Source organism: Phalacrocorax carbo, chromosome Z (genome assembly GCF_963921805.1).
Source record: "Phalacrocorax carbo chromosome Z, bPhaCar2.1, whole genome shotgun sequence".
NCBI classification, from domain to species: Eukaryota; Metazoa; Chordata; class Aves; order Suliformes; family Phalacrocoracidae; genus Phalacrocorax; species Phalacrocorax carbo.
Window position 1 is genome coordinate 61604337 of NC_087548.1, and position 20227 is coordinate 61624563.

Below are 20227 nucleotides of genomic sequence, written 5' to 3' on the forward strand. Positions count from 1 at the left end.
AAACTGTTTTTATGGGAGGAGGGATATGGCAGTTGGTAGATGTATATAATGACATATAGGAATGGGTGACGTTTATCTGTGACATAGAGTTTCCTCACCCAGACCAAATCTCCCTCTCACACACATACTGAGTCAATAAGCCACGTTTCAGAAAAGAAAGCAGATCTGGCTTATGTTTCCAATGTGGAAAACAATTGCATTTATCTTTGGAACAACAGTCTTTCTCCCATATTCTCTGACTCAGTATCGTTTCCTGCTTTCTCTTCTTGACAACCTTCATTCTGTTTTCTCTCCTGGAGGCTGGTCATGCTGCCAAGAGAGGGCAGCAACCAAGCACAGAAACGGCAAGTATTAGGTCACACAGGAATTTAATTTGAGGGATCATTAGCACAGAAGCCCTGTGTCTTTCTGTAATTACTGCTCAATGCACTTAGCCTGCTGCCAATCCATTCTCACTGCAAAAGCAAACCTCTGAAGTGTTCTCTTTAATTTGTGTTTTATTTGAAACAAAAGAAGTCAGCCCAAACTTCTGCTGAATTATTTGAGAATAATTTCTGTGCCATGGAACCATGGTCAGACAAATACCAGGGGCCACTCTGGGGATGCTATGTAGAAGGCAGAGATCCCACACCTGCGTGTCTGTTTAATAGCACTGTTTAATATCTTCATCCATGACATAGACAGTGGGATTGAGTGCACTCTCAGCAAGTTTGCAGATGACACCAAGCTGAGCAGTGCAGTTGACACACCTGAGGGATGGGATGCCATTCAGAGGGACCTGGACAAGCTTGAGAAGTGGACCCGTGTTAAACTTACGAGGTTCAACAAGGCCAAGTATAAAGTCCTGTACCTGGGTTGGGTCAATCCCCAGCATCAATACAGGCTGGGGGGTGAAGAGATTGAGAGCAGAGCTGCAGAGAAGGACTTGGGGGTACTGGTGAATGAAAAGCTGGATGTGAGCCAACAATGTGCACTCACAGCCCAGAAGAGCAACCTTATCCTGGGCTACATCAAAAGCAGCGTGGCCAGCAGTCTGAAGGAGGTAATTCTGCCCCTCTGCTCAGCTCTGGTGAGACCCCACCTGGAGTGCTGCGCTCAGCTCTGGAGCCCTCAGCACAGGAAGGACATGGTCCTGTTGTAGTTGGTGCAGAGGAGGGCCACAAAAATGATCTGAGGGCTGGAGCACCTCTCCCACGAGGACAGGCTGAGAGAGTTGGAGTTTTTCAGCCTGGAGAAGAAAAGGCTGTGGGGAGAACTTATTGTGGCCTTTCAATACTTAAAGGTGGCTTGAAGAAAGATGGGGAGATGTTTTAGTAGGGCCTGTAGTAATAGGACAAGGGGCAATGGTTTTAAACTGAAAGAGGGTAGATTCAGAATAGATATTAGAAAGAAGGGTTTTTTTATGATGAGGGTAGTGAAACACTGGAACAAGTTGCCCAGAGAAGTGGTAGATGCTGCATCCCTGGAAACATTCAATGTCAGGTTGGGCAGGACTTTGAGCAACCTCATCTAGTTGAAGGTGTCCCTGCTCACTGGAGGTGGTTTGGACTAGTTAACCTTCAATGATCCCTTCCTACCCAAACTATTCTGTGATTTCCACAGCTTTACAGGGGGCTAAAACCATGTAACAAACAAATGTGCAGCTATGTTGTATACCCTTATTTCTGTGTATAAGACATTTTCATTGTTCATGCTGTCACCTTCCTACTGCAGGCTGTGTTAGTGACAGCACACTGCTCTGCTCTTTTAGAGGCAGCATTTTCTCTCAAATCCATCGTTCCTGTAAGATCCAAGGCCACCTCTTTCATGGGTAAGGGTGCATGATTAGACCATCATATATCCTTAAAGATGTGTATATTCCAGTATTTATTGACCTGATCCAGGCTTAACCTGATTTAGAAACAAATGTAATCTGGTTGGTTTTAATACCAATAATTATCTTTACCCAAAAAAAAAGAGCTGCAGTGTTTTGGCCCCTGCCTCCAGAGACAGTTGGTTCTTTGCCCATCTTTTTGAGATTACAATATTAAAACACAGTATTCCCATGGGACGTTCAGTTAACAAGGAAAATGTCACAGCCCAATAAAAATGGTGGTAGAGAGAGGGAGGCTCCACGTGGACTTTGTCTTACTGCAGGTCAAAAGTGCTGCTGGTATCTGGGGCTCTGTGCTTCCCACGTCAAACATGGATGCTGGCTTTTTACTTGGTTACTGGAAAACACCTGCAGGCCTACTGGTAAAATAAAACTAGCATTTAAGGGAAGAAGAAGAACCCATCCCCAAGCACACTGCAGAGCCGGACAGGGCTGTAAGGGTGGGAAAGCACAAAGCGCTGGATGACTTCTGCCATCTGTGCTATACTTAGACCTGAACAGACTAATGACAGCTTAACCTTGTGTATCAAAAAAGCAAAAGCTGTGGGTCAAATGGAGACCTCATTGTGGGAGGCCCTGACTGGCTTCTCAGGGCTGAGGGAGCACCAAGTCCACCGGGAAGGTGTTCAGCCCAGTGTCAGACCCAGATTGCTTTGGAGGGGTTAACACCCGCAGTCCCACTGGCGATCGTGCCCATCTCTCCTCAGCCAGGAAGCTGCGCAGCAGTGTTTTCGGGGGAACGAGATTAAACCACAAAGCGGGAGCAGTAAGGTTACACCAGGCAGATGCTGCTCCCCGAGCCCCCCTGCCCCGTCTCCCCTGCGGGGTGTGCTCAGGCCCGCGAGCATTCTTGGCGCATTGAACGGCCGCAGCTCCCGGCCCTGCCACCCGGTCTGCAGGCACGCAGGCAGCCGGGAGTCCCCTGCGCTCGCCTCTCACTGCTTGCGGCTGGGGCGGGAGCTCCCCGGAGGAAGGGCCGGCAGCTGCGCCGCCGGAGGGCTCCCCTCCACGCCAGGCGCTACCCGGGCTCCCTTCAGGCCCTGCCGCAGCTGGCGCGCCCGGCCAGGCCCACGGGCCACGCTGCCCCCACCTCCCCGAGCCAGCCCGCCGCACCGGCAGGGGGCGCCCTCCCCCACCACTCGCCGCCGGTCCCGATCCGCGTCCTTCCCCGCTGAATGCACCACCCACCTCACTCCTCCCCGAGCCGGGCAGAAGGAGGGACTCTATTGGCCCAGCCGGCCGCCGTCCCCGACTTCTTCCTGGCCACGTGGCCTTGCTCTCGGCTTCAGTAGGGCGTGCCCGTCTGTCCATCTGTCCCCAACTTCCCGGCCGGAAGTGGCGATTGGGACCGCGGGGTGCGGCGTCCGCTCCGGCCTGTCCGCGGCAGCCTCCTGTCTCCCGCCATGCACCCGCGGCGCCCCGAGGGCTTCGACGGCCTGGGCTACCGCGGGGGCGGCCGGGAGGAACCGGGTCCCGGCGCCAGGCCCTTTGGTAGCGGCTCGGAGCCGGGGCACTGGGTGACAAGCCCGCCCGACATCCCCGGTAGCCGCAACCTGCACTGGGGGGAGAAGACGCCGCCCTATGGGGCGGGGACCCCTCTGGGGGGCGCCGGTCTCAACGAGGAGCCCAACCTCGGGGCGGGCGGACCCGGCGCCGGTAAGGGAGGGCCCGGTCCGGCGGGGCAGCCGGCTTCGCGCCGTCCCGCCTGGCCCTCGCTTCGGAGGGTGACCCGCCGAGGTGGGCGAGGGCCAGCCGGCGGCGGCCGTGGGACCTGCCGCGGCCTGTCCGCGCTCTTCCGAGCGGCGCCCCGGCGTGCTGGGGCTGGCCCGGTGCGCTGGCCCTGACCCCCGCCGGCCCGGGCCCGGGGCGCGTTGCAGCCGCGGGCTGGCGGTGCTGAAGCGGCGGGGAAGAAAAAAAAAAAAAGTCCTTTAGAAGAAGGAGAACCCGCGCCATCGCCTGTTGCGTTCCAGCGCCCGCCTAGTCGCGTACCACAGCTTAATTACGTGCAAAATGTGATTGCGAGCACCGGAGCGCGCCCTCAGCTTCTAGTGAAGCAGCGTGCGGGCAGCTGCCCATCGCCCATGTAAACCATCGCCAGCAGAAACACTCCGCCTTCTGTAATGGCGGGAAGTACCGTTTGGTCTTACGGTATATTTTGTTATTAGATGTTTCAGACTCTGTCTTGCGCCTGCTTTATTGTTCCGTTGAAGGAGTACAAGGGGTGTGGCTGGAACTGCTGAAGTCAACCCCCACCCCGCCCCCCGTGCACGGTGGCGAAGGAGCCATGGAACTGGTAGAATTCAAGGAAGCAACTGGGTTTGGGTGTTTTGCAGTAATTGTTGGGAAGCTGAGCAGAAACCCTCAGAAGCACAATATTGTTTTGTGTCTTTGTGAAATTGATGCAAATTAAGAGAAAGTTGCTAAATCTAGGCAGCTGAACATTGTCTCCTTTAATTAAAAGGTTGTTCTGGAGCAGCTTATATACACAAGAGTATCAGAGTTTTATGAAAGACTAATTTATTTAAAATTGAATTCTATTAATAGATGAATTGTCTTTTTTTTTAACCTGCAGTGTAGTGGTTTTGTTCAGGTTGTATAATGAGTACAGCCCTTAGCTGGACTTCCATCCATGCAAGCACTGCTTAAAACACTACTTAAATACTCTTAAGATACTTGGACTTTACCTTTTTTTTTTTGTCCTATTTACTCATGGAGGGCATACTGACCCTGCATTTTGGAGGACTGATAAGGAGTTTGATGTGTGACTTGAGTCCAGCTTCTCCAAGTGAGAAAGCCTTATCATTCTTCTTAGGAGGGCTGTCATGTCTGTGTGGAGCTCCACACAAGTTACTGACACTACCCATCCTTCCACCGTCTAGATTGTAACACTGGGCACTAATTTTCAGTTGTCTTTACGGTTCTGATGCTCTTAAAAATTCTTCCGATAATTCCCAGGGTGTAAATGTCTGGTAGCAGACAGCAGAGAATTGAACCCATCACTTTTGTTGCAATTTTAACAGTTCTTAACTCACTAAATTTTTGGAGAAAAATTGAGATAAAGAGCTGACTTGAGAATTCACATCATGTTGACATTTGTTACGTCAACAGTGGCTTTTTCTGTTACTTTTCCCAAAGTTTCTCTTTTTACTGTTTTTGTTTTTAAAATTAATTTTACCACAGATATCTAAAATTATCTTTCAGACTTACTGTAACCTCATGAATGCTAACTTTTCAGTGGTTGGTTTTTAGGTTTTTTTAGATGTTAAAATAGTCTGTTTTACTGTTCATGTTGTCTCTTTTTTTACTCTGTAGCTGTTCTAAGACAAGAATGATTTTATTTCTAGAAGTATGTACAAACCCAAATGCAGTCCAAAGTGCAAATATTCCCAGGGGAATAACTTTTTTCATATATTCTCTTGCTGAGTTGCGATGAATATTGTGGGTTGGTGATTGTAGTTTTCTGAAGCAAGTACAGTACCAAACTAGTTTTTCAGATCATCTGCATGGCATTTTCTCCTGCTTTGTAATAACACTGCTGTATAATCTGTTTTCATTTTTTTCAGAGCAGCTGAACAGATTCGCAGGCTTTGGTATTGGCCTTGCAAGGTAAGAGTTGTGTAATAATTTTCAGTAATAATGAAGCAGTAAAGCTATAGTTGTCTTATGATCCCTATGTACATTTTCATGTTGTGTTTTTATGCCAGTAGACTTAGGAGGTTGAAATGCCTTCAGAAACCTACTACCTGAAATCCACATAGGCTTCTGTTCTCTTTAGCTGAAGTGTTTCTCAAAATTACTTAATCAGCAGTGAATGTAAGAAACAAATTTTCATACAGTCTGCCAAGCATATGTATACCCTATCAGAGCAATCTGAAAATAACGCCAGAAAGCTGTTTGCACATTTGTCATTTTCATTAATATTTTTAGGCAATGCAAATGTTTCCTAAGAAGGTGGAAATTTCTTCAAGTATATTATCAAAGTATCCTGGAACAGTAATGTTGATCTAACCAAGTGGTCTGATAACCATTTTATTCCTTATTATGGTGACACTGATTATAGTATTTTTGAGGAAGTGGTGGACTTTAACATGCTTAGTAACATTTTCAGAGCTTAAATTGTCAAGTGTAAGGATCATGATAAGCTTAGGATTTTTTGTAGGGTGCCTGCTCAGTCACGCTCCTGTGATCAGAGGTTGGTTTTTTGGTCAAGGTACTGATGCAACTTGCGAAAGGATGCAAGGTGGATTTTTTTTGTCTTGAAAAAGTTAGGACTAAAAAATTCTTATTCCTTATTGACCTGAATGTGAGGCCTCCCAGAGAAAAGTGTGTGTTTCTTCAGAAAATGAGAGTACTTGTGTCACTTACCCAGTTAGACCAACATCGGAAGCTATGTCAGCTGAGGTTCTTACAGTGTACCTCTACTTAAAGAGGGGGACTTCTTACTTGACCACCAGCCTGTCCTGCTCCTTACCATGTTGTTATCACCCCTGATGCCCATCAGAACTTCTTTTAACCAGGTTGACTCACTAAAACAGAAGACAAAGTCAGTGAAAGAGCTGGATTATTTTTTGCTGTTCAGTTAGGTTGATTTACTTGGGAGCTGACTAACTATGAAAGCCAGCAGACACCAGCTAACTGGACCAGAGAGGGAAGGGATAAAGAAAAACTAGTAATGACCATCTCTGGCAAGTAATAAGTTGCTTAAATTAGATCATCCCATCTCATGAGACTGCCTGTCCTTCTTCTCCCACTGCTTCCCTTGCAATGGCTCGGGTTGCTCATTCAGACCCCTTGATAAGTGTATTCAATTTGTTAAACTAGAGTTGGTGGGACTAGTTCTTCATCGACTCCCAAAACATGTAAAGAGTTATTTGATTTCTTTCCAACCTTATCAAGCTGAATGAGCTCAGGAGAGTACCAGCAAAGGACTGGAGCCATAAGGCAGGAACATGTTGATCTCCTTCAGGAGCAGAGAGATGTTAGCATGGCTCAGCTGTCCTTTTGAACTATATGCTTTGATTTAATCAAGCATGACGAAGTTTTCCACATCCTGAGCACCATGGCCACTAGGACTAAAATGGTTTTGAGAAGGAGAGCTGAGAGCAATTCTCCCTGCTTCTGCTTTTGCATTTGCACCAGATCATTTGTCATACACACATGGTTCAAGTCTGGAATCTTGTAGAAAACACCCAAAAGAAAAGGTTAGTTTTTGTGAGGCTAGCTGAGTTGGCTACCAGAAGGGCTTAATAGATAGCAGCTGTAGCGCAGAGAAAGTTTCAACTCCTTTGGTAGCAGCAAACTACTAATGAGCTTAATAGTTATGAAACTGCAGGCTCAGTACTTTTCTGTGCCAATTAGTGCTTGTTTATTCAGAGTAAAATCCCAATAAGAGACCTATCCCAGATGTTGCTGTAGGTTGGTGGTTAGAGCTGTTACTTGGGATGCTTAGACAAAACCTGGAGGTTTTGCTTTTCTAATCCATATCCCAGATGTGAACCACATACACGTAAGTACTTTGATCACTCAGGCACTTTGAGATCAAATGAAAAGTTTGTCTGTGTGGCTGTGACCAGTTACTTTAGAACTGAGAGAACTTTCCTGTGAAGGTTTGATTGAAATACCATTTCTGGGAGTGGAGAGAGAGTTGGTTTTGGGCAGTAGCATTTTCTGATGAAAAAAATAGTACCAGTCCTCTGGCCCTGTTAAGGAGGATCTTGAGTAATAATGTGGTATGTGGAATTAACATAAAACTGGAAACTAATCCTTCCATGATACTCTCTGGCCTGTTTTGTTCCCTCATATTTTGCAGAGGGAAAGTTAAGAAATTTGGTATATTGTTTTGCCTATAAAAATACATACATCCTATATATACGTATGTGGCCTTTTTCATCGTAAATCTGTGTGCCACGTTTTTCAATGCTTGTTCCTTTATAGTATTGGCAGGCTATATCGAAAATGCCTCATTAATTCACTTGATAATGTGTAGTTTTTCCAAATACTTATCTAGTGTTGCTAGAGTAAAATATCAAGCCTTTTCTAATAGATTTACGATGGCTTCCCATGCTTCAAATACACTTTTCTTTTAAAGCCTATTTACAGAAAATGTGTTGGCACATCCTTGCATTGTTCTACGTCGTCAGTGTCAGGTATGTCTTTTATATTACCTCTTCCAGTCAGAGCTTCTGTGTACTGTGATATTTCTCTGTTTTCATACTCTGTAGGGTATAAGGAACCTTTACAGTGCTGCTCATTAGCATTTTTTTTTGTAGCGTACATGTTTTTCATTCTGAAATTTAACTTATCTTGAACATTCTTATTCATTTTTTGTGGGGGCAGTGGAAAATTAATTAGAGCAAGTAAGTGTTTCAGAGGCTGCAGAGAAACTTCCAGATCCCCGTTTACAAGCAGGATGCTTTGTTTCCAATATTTTCTGGCATGTGATTGCTTTACTGTTTAAATTTTCAGCATACAAGTACTGAAATGTTCTGTCTATTTCCCTAAATTTCAGTGGGAATTTATTCATATTTTGGTCACTTTAGCTGATCTTTACAGAAATAAAAGTCCTTAATTTAGAATACTTTTTCCTTCAGAGTTGTAACACCTGCAAGTGTGTTTATAAAGCTGCCATTATTTATGTTTTTACCAGGTTAACTATCACGCTCGGAATTATCATCTCACTCCCTTTACTATTGTCAATATCATGTACAGCATCAATAAGACACAGGTCAGTATTTGGTGCCAGGCTGTATCTCTGCAGTGAAGGTTACTATAGCACATATGTACATTGGCATCTAACTCTTAATGTAACTGTTGGTTAAAAACATGGCCATTGTAAGGGGGTTTTAATTTTATGGTTGCAGAAATGTTCCAAGATGATCATTGTAAATTTTTTAAAGTAGTACAGTATTTAGTGAGGAAGATTTGCAGAAGTTAGAAATCAAAAGGTTCCTGAAACTAATGTTTTCAGTAGGATTCTAAAAAAATAATCAGTCTTTATATGGATAAAGAGGTTATCCAAATTACTACTTCTGAAGATAGTATTGCATGAATTCCCAGTTTTGCATGGTAATGGCAATCCTGCAACTCAGATCAGAAGACAGTAAGAAAAGACTTTGTGGATTTCTTACATGCTTTAACATCTAGAGCTCATTTTGTCCATTGAAAATGGTGTTAAGTTTATAGTACAGAGTATGAATAGTGAGACATATGCCTCCAAAATTGTTGCCAACTATTTGAAACTATTGAAGAACAAAAGTTGCTTCAGAGTTGAAAAGTTAGTTGTCCCCTGAATTTCATGATGGTGAAGTTTAATGGTAGAATGGCAAGAGGTGTCAAGGATAACAAGGAGGACTTCTTCAAATACAGCAGCAGTAAAAGGAAGACTGGGGGAACTTTGTTCAGCAGCAGGCCAAAGGTGGGGGCCCTGGTGACTCAGGACACAGAGAAGGCAGAGTTACTGAATGCCTTCGTTGCTTCAGTCTTTACTGCGAAGGCTGGCCCTCAGGCATCTCAGCATCCAGAGATGAGAGAGAAAATCTGGAGAAAGGAGGACTTCCCCTTGGTTAAGGAGGATTAGGTCAGAGATCACGTAGGCAAACTGGATCCTCATGAATCCATTGGCCCCAATGGGATGCACCCACGAGTGCTGAGGGAGCTAGTGGATGTTCTTGCCAAGCCACTCTCCATCATCTGTAAAAGGTGATGGAGGACAGGAGAGGTGCCCAAGGACTGCAGGGAAGCAAATGTCACTCCAATCTTCAAAAAAGGCAAGAAGGGGGACCTGGGAAACTAAAGGCCAGTCAGCCTCACTTCCATCCCCAGAAAGGTGATGGAGCAGTTCATCCTGGAGGTCATCTCCAGGCATGTAGAGGACAAGAAGGTTGTCAGAAGTAGCCAACATGGATTCACCGGGGGAGATCACGCTTGACCAACCTGACAGCCGCCTATGATATTGTGACTGGCTGGAAGAAGGGTGAGCAGTGGACGTTGTTTATCTTGGCTTTCGTAAGGCGTATGACGCTGTCTCCCATAACATCTTCACGGACAAGCTAAGTGTGGGTTAGAAGAGTGGACAGTGAGGTGGATTGAGAATTGGCTGAACAACAGAGCTCAGGTTGTGATCAACGGGGCAGAGTCTAGTTGGAGGCCTGTCAGTAGTGGTGTTCCCCAGGGGTCTCTGCTGGGTCCAGTCCCATTTAATATATTCACCACTAACCTGGATGATGGGACAGAGTGTAACCTCAGCAAGTTCGCTGATGCTGCCAAGCTGGGAGGTGTGGCTGATACACCAGCAGGCTGTGCTGCCATCCAGCAAGACCTGGACAGGCTGGAGAGCTGGGCCCAGGGGAATCTGATGAAATTCAACAAGAGCAAGTACAAGGTCCTGCACCTGGGGAGAAACAACCCCCTGCACCAGTACAGGCTGGGGGCTGAACTACTGGAAAGCAGCTCTGTTGAGAAGGACCTGGGAGTGCTGGTGGACAACAAGGTGACCATGAGCCAGCACTGTGCCCTGGTGGCCAAGAAGGCCAATGGTATCCTGGGATGCATTAAAGGGAGTGTGGCCAGCAGGTTGCAAGAGGTTACCCTCCCCCTCTACCCTACGCTAGTGAGGCCACATTTGGAGTACTGTGTCCAGTTCTGGGCCCCACAGTTTAATAAGGATGTGGAAGTGCTTGAGCAAGTCCAGTGGAGAGCTGCCAAGGTGATCAGGGGACTGGAGCATCTCCCTTGTGAGGAAAGGCTGAGAGACCTGGGTTTGTTCAGCCTGGAGAAGACAAGACTGAGGGGGGATTTCGCCAATACCTATAAATATGTGAAGGGTGGGTGTCAGGACGATGGGACTAGACTCTTTTCAGTGGTGCCCAATGACAGGACAAGGGGCAATGGGCACAAGTTGGAACCCAGGAAGTTCCAGCTGAACATGAGAAAAAACTTCTTTCCTGTGGGGTGCCAGAGCAGTGGCACAGGCTGCCCGGGGAGGTTGTGGAGTCTCCTTCCCTGGAGACATTCAAAACCTGCCTGGATGTGTTCCTGTGCCCCCTGCTGTAGGTGTCCCTGCTCAAGCAGTGGGGTTGGACAAGATGATCTGCAGAGGTCCCTTCCAACCCCCACCATTGTGTGATTCTGTGAATTGTAGTGCTGTGTGGTCTGAATTTGCTGGAATTGCATAAAACTTAAGATTAAAAGGTATTTTGAGTTTTATGTTGCATGAATCAAAATATGTTGCATATTTCAAAACACAGGGTCCAAGAGCTCTCTGGAAAGGAATGGGCAGCACTTTCATTGTTCAGGGCATAACCCTGGGAACAGAAGGGATCATCAGTGAATTTACACCTTTGCCAAGGTATTGCCTGTTTGTTTTTTTTACTGCTTCTTACAAATTGATTATCAGTTGTTGACCTGCATTCAAAGTGTTAGAAATGTAAGGCTGATCTAAAAAATCTTATTTGATTAGAACCATCAGACATCAAATAGGTGTTTTCAGCACAGTGTGATTGTCTTGGCAAAGAAAACTTTGTAACTAATAAATAGTGGGAGACTCTTTTTGGCAGCTTTGTATGTTTGGTATGTCTGCCTACTGTTCTGAATATAGCAATTATATAGGAAATCGGTCTTCAGTATAATTCCAATGTAAGAAAAGAATTCATAAATCTTTTTTGTATTTTGGTTTGCCTAAAGTAAAAAGTCGTTGTTACATTCATCTGAATACAGAAAACTTAAATGGCTAATGAGCCAGCGCTGAACATTTTCCCTGTCTTTGGTAGGTGAGAGAATAGAATGGCCTGCATTAATAAATGAGAAAACATGGTAAATAAGAGTCTGTGTGGCTGTCAGCTTTGTATTCCATCCTCCTTTACCAACAACTCTATGTACATTGTTCAATATTCTTATAATAAAGGGGTTACAACTAAAAATGAGTGACTTCATTTAAAGATATATTCACCATTCTACTTCACTCTGTCCATCTTTGGCTATAGTAGTTTAGTAATATTTTCGATGTGTTACTCTGTCTACTTTTTATGCTGAACTATAACTCCAGGATTATGGTAAAACATTGTGATGTCTTTCTGCTTTGAGATACATGCCTGATAAATAATTTTTCTCTGAAGACTTTTTATCAATGTTTTGTTTTATAATGGTGCAGAGCTTACAGCAAGGGCTGACAACTGTAAAAATATATATATATGGTCAGGCTTGTTACAGGTATATTAAGAGTAAGTAGGTTGTGTGAGTTTATTATATTAAGTAACTAAAATTGCAGGGAGACCAAGAGATCATCAAAAGTTAGAGAAAGATACTTAACAGCTGCAGGAGACACACTGAAGCCAGTAAAATGGTAAAGACCTGCCTTGGAAAATATATTAGGGAGGTAGGCAAGTAGTTGGTTTTCAAGCTGTTTAATTTTGTATGGACCAGTGGGCTTGAGAATCATGTTAGCTTTCAGAAGAGAAGTGCCTATTTTTAATGTGTGGACAGACACTAAGTACTTAGGGGACATGGAAACTTGACCTGATTTTAAAGACAAGAAATGTCTTGTCTTAAAAATCAGGCTGAATCATACTACTATTGTGATGCATGCATGCATACTAATAAAAGTAAGTCTTTGCAGGTTCTGCATTCATCAAAGCATTAGCAAAAGGATTTCATACTTAGGTTGTGTGGAGTGTGTATTTAAGCTTTTTGGTCAGCTCCGTCTCATACATAACTGAAACTCCCAGGCATCCACTTTTCTGAGTGTGACTTGTTCTTGTTTTCAAATACTGCTGTAGGGGATGCTTAAGTTCATGAGGTGTGATATAGTGGTTTTATTTTCATAGTTGTGATTTGTCCAGAGTGAGCTAGGTTTTTCTTCTGTTGGGCCAGTAGTTCAGTTGATTGAAAAGTAACTGGTGCTGCTGCCAAAAGAAGCAGTCCTTTCTGCTAGCACCTGCTCATTCCTTTCCCAGTGCTACCCCTGCCCTTGTGCCAACACAGTATATGAACAAAATGAACTGGGCTGGGGAAGTGATCTGGGTAAAATGGTTGTCTTGTACATGCACAACCCCACACAGTTTTCTACTGGATGCTCTGCCTTCCTTTTTAATGGTAGCATCACAGTGGGCTGTCACAGGGCAGTGAAGGTTATTGCTTATAGCAGCAGTGCCAGCAAATCTGATTTAAAAGGTTATTTAACTACATTATCAAGCTCCAAAGGACACAAGGAAGTGAGATGTCAATTCCAATTCTATATCATAATATCATAAAAGAATCCCCCTGTTTTAGGAGAGGGGCCCAGAAGCGGGTGTTAACATTTTTGTTGCAAATTGAATGTTGTACTAGGCAAACTCATTCCGTAATTGTTCTTTCCCTGCAGGAATAGTTATACCTAGTGGATTGACAGGTTAGGCTTTTACACATTGGTTTGGCTGGTTTCATCTTCCACATCTTTTAAGTATTTTGGCTCAGTGGATGTGATCCAAATGTCTGAAATACATAGCGGTAAATGATCTTCCCTTCCTCTTTAGTGACTGACCTCTGTATCTAGGAAAGCAATAGCTACTAGTAACACACAATTCTTCAGAAAGGGCAAAGAGTTTCCTTTCCTGGATTAGAGTAGTTGTAACTACAGGCAGTGGATGAGAGTGGTTCCTGGGCAAGAATTGAAGCTGAACACTTTTATAACGTGTTATTAAAAATGTATAGTCTAGTGTGTCCAACATTCAGACAGAAATATCTTTACCTCATAGCTAGATTATTTACCAAATGTATGGTAAATATATTTTGTTTTTGAATGTTGAGCTAGGTAGGATTAAATTTTCTGTCAAGGGGAGTGTAGTTAGCGTTTACTGTTAATATTTTGAAGTGTGTAACTAGAAAATACTTTTCTTTGTGTTAAACATGAGTTTTCTTTTGTTTTACTAGGATACGCTAGAGGCAAGTCTTTTGGCTTAGGACCAAACTCAAGTCTGTACAGAATTGCTATGCAGCTTCTAGTCTGACGTATTGTACTTGATTTGATCTTGTCTGTCAGAATGTGATTTTGGTTTTCAGGAAGGAAACATCAACTGGGTAAACATAACCTTAAAGAACAGGAAAAGCCTAACCAAAAAAATACGAGAAAAAGGATGTTGATAAAGGAAGACTATTAAGATTTTAAAATAATCCAAAATTCCCAGAAAAAGGGTTTAAGAGTTAGTACACAAGGATGCTTAATAAATGCAAAACACTAAAGCCAGTAGCTGTGAGAGCTACAGACACCTTACTAATAATTGAAAGCATTTTTGATAGAACTAAAAGTTAAGCATGATTTATTAAATGTGTAGCTGATGTCTTTCCACTATGGGAAATCCTGAAATGTAAACTGATAGTAGAACACCAGGATGAAAACTGGATGTTGATGGCCATGGAAGAAGTGCTTGAGAATAAGGTGTTCTTATCCATGTTAAGGTAAATACTTTTCTTTTTAGGGAGCTTTCACATAAATGGAATCTCAAGCAGATAGGTGGACACCTTCTACTCAAAGGGTAAGTATATCATGTGTTCTTACCTTATGTCTAAACGTTAATAAAACTACTATGTGTAAATTAGTTTAATGTGCAGTGATGGTTACCTGACAGGGTGCTAATACGAATTTCCAAATTTGAACAATCTTGATTGCATACACCACTTTCACAGATTATTTTCTCTTACTAGATCCCTATGTCTCTATGGAACCTGACTGATTAAAAAGATTAGGTTCTTTTAGTAATTATGATATCTGAGAGACCTGAAACAATCTGGTCACCTGGAAACAGAATTTAACAGAACTTCAGAGTGGAGTTTATCTCAACTTGTTAATGTGCATTTTAATAGTTTACTTAGTTTGTTAGTTTTCTCTTAGGCAAGACTTGGTAGATGACTTTATCAACTTCTACATGTATATTTGGATAAAATTATAGTATTGTAATGACCTTAACTCTTGTTAATTTCTACAGTTTAACACATGTGATAGCAATGCCTTTTTATTCTGCGAGCCTGATTGAAACTGTACAGGTAACTTACATATATTTACAACATTTTAAAAGTTACTGTTCTTCTCTTTACAGTTTAGATTTTGTGAAGAAGTAAGTCGTTGGCTTTGGATTCAGGTTTATGTTGCAATAGTTGCATTTGTTTTGCTTGAGGCTGTATGACTTCTAAACTGAGAATAAAATTAATATATCCATATAGTAAATATTTTCTGTCTAAAGTCTAAATCTAGAATTAGGACGTTTAATGTAGCTATTTGGAATATATTATCTATAAAATAAGGACAGGTTACATCTATATGTTCTAGCAGATATACCATAAAGAAATTTTTCTCATGTAAAGGTTTTAAAAGGCTTGCTAGGCAAGTTTACCATGACCTCTTCCCCTGTAACAGCTATAAACCTTTTTCCAGTAATTCAGCTTTGTTTTCCTAATGTACTGAACTCTACTATTTCAGGACTGCTTTCATTCAGTCAAGTGTTGCTTTTAGATTTTCATCTAGTTCTTCCTTAGCCATGAAAGTAAATATCTGGACTTGTCGCTTAGGATACAGCTTGACTTGTTCTGTAACTGTACAGAGTAACACATAGCACTTGTTTTTCAGTGAGTTGTTGCATCTCCTTCTGGAGAAGGAGACAAGGGTTAGCTATGCAGAAGTGGTCCAGGGTAATTCTTCGAGCTACCTCTGCATAATGAGTTGCTCTTAATTAACGATAGCATCTTTGTGCAGCTAATGGAACTCTTAAGGTAAAGTGAGCGCTCATGTGAAGGGTGGTGCAGGATAGTCACTCTATGTTGTTCAGTCATTTCATTCAGAAAAATAATTTTTCATTCATAGCATAGACAAGTTTTAAGTACTGCAAAGACTGATTTAGATCCAGCTGTTTAAACCCACAGTTCAACTGCTGGTGTATGTCTACAAAATAGTGCTTTGTCTGTGGAGAAGAGGCAAACAAGGCTGACTTCTATAGTTTCTTAGTTTCAGCGTGTAATTTAGAGGCAGGTACTCTTAAGGGTAGGATTCTGCTCTGTGCAGAGGATCTAAACTTAAAGGAGCCAGAAGGCACTAGGAAGGCTGTTCTGTCTGAACTGGCCACATTATGGACTAACAGGACAGGAGAGATTAAGTGTCTGTGCATGGGGGCATGTGTATACACTCCCAACAGCTGAACACATGTTCTCTAATGTTACTCTGTGTTTAAGAAACCCTCTTCCCCTTTCCTGCTGAATTCTTTTTAAGATAATGTCCCATAAATCCATCCTGAGTGGACCTCTGAGTTTGTGGAATCCATGGGAAGATTTAATTGGTCTTATACTAGGAAGTTGACTTAGGAAACTCTTTTATGTCCTGGGGAACATCTTTACCCTAAGCATGCTGTAATCCTGGGACTAGAAACAGGAGTAGAACACTGTTCATGTTTCTTGAGTTCTTAGCAGGTGACAGAATGGAACGTTTTATTCAGGTATCTAATTGCTTGTATTTTTGTCTGAAAGGATGTTTTCTGTGTTGTTGGACATGGGAACATATTTATCAATAAATGATAAAAGAGAACATGATTTAGAGCCTGTCTTCTGTTTGCAAAATGAATAATAAAGCTTCTCTGCTAAAAAGCATGGCTTAATAGGAAAACCATTGAAAAGCCAAAACAGCATCTCCCCCAGCCTTTTAGACAGGTGATCACCTCTGTAAAACACTGCTTATGAAAATAATTCCACTGAGATGTGAGGATTTTAGGCTTAGTAGGCTCATCTGTGTGCAAGTATTGTACTGAATAGGTGTATATATGCTGTATGAAATGGATTCTACAGTTCCTGGAAACATCATCATGAGCTATCTTACTAGAAACACAACAAAGGTAATGACAGAATTTGTGAAGACTTTATGTTGTATTAATCAGTGCAGGGAGGCAATGTGGCTTATCAGGGTTACGTTATATTCCTGTGCTGCAAGAAAACAGTGACCAATAACAAACTACAGAAGTTAAAGATTGTGGGATTTGTTACTAACAGTTTTCTATTAACTTTATGGTTTATCAGAATTAAGACACTGTTCAACAGTATTAGTTTAACACAGTTCTCAAAGTAAATATATTTCATCAAAATAACTACATGATAGAAATTTGTAGCTGTCACATTACTGGTTTTGTGATTTCAGGCCACATGGTGGCGTGTTTGACAAGCACAGTTTTGAAGTGCAGGGACTGCAGTGATATGGGGGAGAAGAGGATTCAGTAGGGGTTATGATGCTTAACTTGTACTTGAAATCTGGAACAACTTTATATTCTCAAGTATTTGAACTAGTTTCTCTTCTGTGCAGACTGACCATGAAGGCTTTGCAGGCTGTTAGTCCTTCCCTAGAGTACTGAGGAATGTCTGGTGGTTTATCCTAGCATGAGGTCAGGACACAACCAGCATGGACTCAGAGACATGGGCATTGAGGAGAACTCCCAAATCCTGATTTTTGGATGTAACAGAGAGGATAAAACCCTGAGTTTGTATAAGTGTTAGAAGGGGAAACAATGTCTTTAGCTTAATCCTGCTGTCACAGGTGGAGTATAATGGAGTAAATAATTACTAAGTGAATTCTTTATTTTCACTGCATGAACAAAATAATTACTTCTTTTCAAAGAGGCAGCATGGGAAAAGAGTGCTATTTTAGTTGCAAATAATGGAATGGAAGTGTTCGGAGGTGAACCTATTAAATTCAAATGAAAAATTATCGTTAAACTCCTCTTCATTTATGGAAGTCTTTAATATGCACATTCAAGTTCAAAGACTAGAGTTATAGTCCTTAAGGAAAAGGACTTTTAGGTAAATACTTCCTCGCATTTTGCTCCAGAAGTAGGCATCCTCAGTGCATGACTGTTTTGCAAACTGATACTTTCAGCAGTAGGCTGAAAGTCAAATTTCTTTGGTAGAAACACAAATAACTGGAATGTACATTAAATAAAGATTCTTTAAGATGGGTTCATTTTTTAAAAGCAAGTTTACTTCAGTGGTATCAAGAGTGTTAGAGCAAAGGATTTATATCAGTATAGCTGTGTAGATACAATAGCATGCGAATGTTTAATTCTTCTGTGAAGTTCAGCCATGACAAAGTGTCAAAGTGGATGTCGGCACGGTTATGAAATGGGCAGCACAAGCTGTAACTATTCCTTTGTGCTTGTAGAGTGAAATAATTCGTGATAATCCTGGCATCCTGGACTGCGTGAAAGAAGGAATCGGCAGAGTTGTAGGCATGGGAGTACCCCATAGCAAGCGTCTCCTTCCTCTAATGGTCTTGACTTTTCCAACTGCTCTACATGGAGTTCTTCACTATGTCATCAGTTCCATCGTTCAGAAGCTTGTTCTGTTTGTTCTGAAAAGAGAAAATACCCAGAACCTTCCATCTGAGAGCTCCACTTCTGTGCAGAGCATGCTGGATGCATATTTTCCAGAACTTATTGCTAGCTTTGCTGCTAGCCTTTGTGCTGATGTCATGCTTTACCCACTGGAGACAGTTTTACACCGCCTTCATATTCAAGGGACACGCACAATTATTGACAATACAGACCTTGGCTATGAAGTGCTTCCGATCAATACTCAGTATGAGGGAATGAGAGACTGCGTAAATACTATAAAACGGGAAGAAGGAATGCTAGGTTTTTATAAAGGATTTGGAGCTGTTGTAGTACAGTATACCTTACATGTGGCAGTTTTACAGCTTACCAAAATTATTTACTCAACACTGCTTCAAAATGTTTCTTAATCTGTTCAGGTGTGGATATAGCACAGTGGACATGATTGACTTATCTAATTATTGTTCAAAATGGCTTAGAAAATGAATTTTGAAGAATCCACTCTGGATTCTCCTTACACTGTAAAAGAACTTGTTTTAAAAATGGGGATATAGACACTTAAGTGTAATTTAAAAAGTACTGTTTAAATGTAAAATTATAGAAACAAAATGAATATATAATGTGCAGTCATACAGAAGAGAATAGGATTTCAAATGTGGTTAGAGTGAGGACTTACCTTTCCTCTTACCAGTTAACTGCTTTAAAGAATGGATATGAATTCTTAATGTCTGCGTTATAAACATCGCATCTGATATTTAATTTGGACTGCTAGCCAGTTCAAAGCAATTTATTTTCAGAAGTTGTAAGAACTTGCAAGTGGGAGACTTAAGGGTTTACTGGACTTCTAAAAATGTTTTCAACTTCACTGTTAATGGAGCTCTGAGGAAAATAGAAATTGTAAAGGTAACTTAAGCAGACATAAATGTCATAATTTACAGGTACATAGAAGGCTTCCTACTTTGCTGCATTGTGGCAGAAGATGACAGAGGAATATTTTGCTTTGTACAAAATAACAAAAACTTAGTTTGGGGCAAAGTTGCACAGAATGCAGATTTGGCTCTCTTGCAGTTTGTTTGCAAGGCTTACAGTAACAAAAGTGTGAATAAAGCAAACTAGAAACTGATGTGTGCATGGGTAAGTGCCATTTTTAGTCGACTTTCCACTCAACTTCAGGATTTAGTTTTACTCTACTACTTCATATTAGAGTAGAATAATCTTACAAATGTATGTAGTATCAGTGTTCAAAGTGTATAGAAAGTGTAAAAAATTAATTGGCTATTTCTAGAGTTTCTTTTTTGTTAGATCAGAGAGTTATGTCAACAATTATCTGCTTACTACTGATGTCCTTCATTCAAAGTCTCTGCTGGATTAGATATTTTGTGAAGCAGAATTCAGTCTGTTTTATGTGCAAATGAACTACTGGAATGTACCATTTTTACCCTCTTTCCCCTAGTAGATCAAGACTTTCAGTCTGAAAAATCAGTTCTGGTCATTCTAAATAACTTAGTCCTTGGTTTCATCAGTAAACATGAAAGTTGGGGGGGGGGGGGGCGGGGGAGGGGGGCAGGGGGAGAATGATTTTTAGCAAATAAAACAAGCATGTGGAGAGTCACTTTTAAATTAAATGAGAGGCTGCTGCCTTTTTCACACTTTCATGTTGCAAGTCTATCTTTGTGAATACTCTAAACTGATGTGCATTTTAATCATTGTATAGTAGTTATCCCTTGCAGAAAGTTGTCATGGCAAGATATTGAAAAGGTGTTGGTGTTCATAAGTTCTGACTTTAAAACATTTGCAGGTCTACTTTGCTATTAATCTAACTTTCATGTATTTTAAATGCATAAGTGTTGAAATGGAAAGTACAGTGAACTTGGGAACTGGCATTATTTTGAAATATTGTTAATTGCGAATTTAGTGTATAGAATGGAAGCAATGAAATAAAACTATAATTCATTAAGTATTTTGAAGTAATTCACTGAAGAGGCATGAAAAGGAATCCTGATTTGTGTGTTATATTTTATTGTAT

The 20227-nt window shown here is 41.9% G+C and overlaps 1 protein-coding gene across 1 annotated transcript; it reads left to right on the forward strand.

Moving 5' to 3' along the window:
• Positions 1–3178: 3178 nt before the first annotated feature.
• Positions 3179–19746, forward strand: SLC25A46 (solute carrier family 25 member 46). Its single transcript, XM_064437753.1, has 8 exons — positions 3179–3529; positions 5437–5479; positions 7962–8019; positions 8520–8597; positions 11119–11219; positions 14323–14379; positions 14830–14887; positions 18033–19746. The coding sequence occupies exons 1-8, from the start codon at positions 3277–3279 to the stop codon at positions 18609–18611; spliced, it is 1227 nt and encodes a 408-aa protein (XP_064293823.1). The 5' UTR covers positions 3179–3276; the 3' UTR covers positions 18612–19746.
• Positions 19747–20227: the final 481 nt, after the last annotated feature.

What these genes read in the sequence shown, in the direction of transcription:
- SLC25A46 (XM_064437753.1), top strand. Translation starts at nt 3,277, where the DNA reads ATGCACCCGCGGCGCCCCGAGGGCTTCGACGGCCTGGGCTACCGCGGG. An exon ending in TTTGGTATTGGCCTTGCAAG is followed by an intron (nt 5,480 to 7,961) that starts GTAAGAGTTGTG and finishes TTTCTTTTAAAG; the next exon opens with CCTATTTACAGAAAATGTGT. An exon ending in GAATTTACACCTTTGCCAAG is followed by an intron (nt 11,220 to 14,322) that starts GTATTGCCTGTT and finishes TTTTCTTTTTAG; the next exon opens with GGAGCTTTCACATAAATGGA.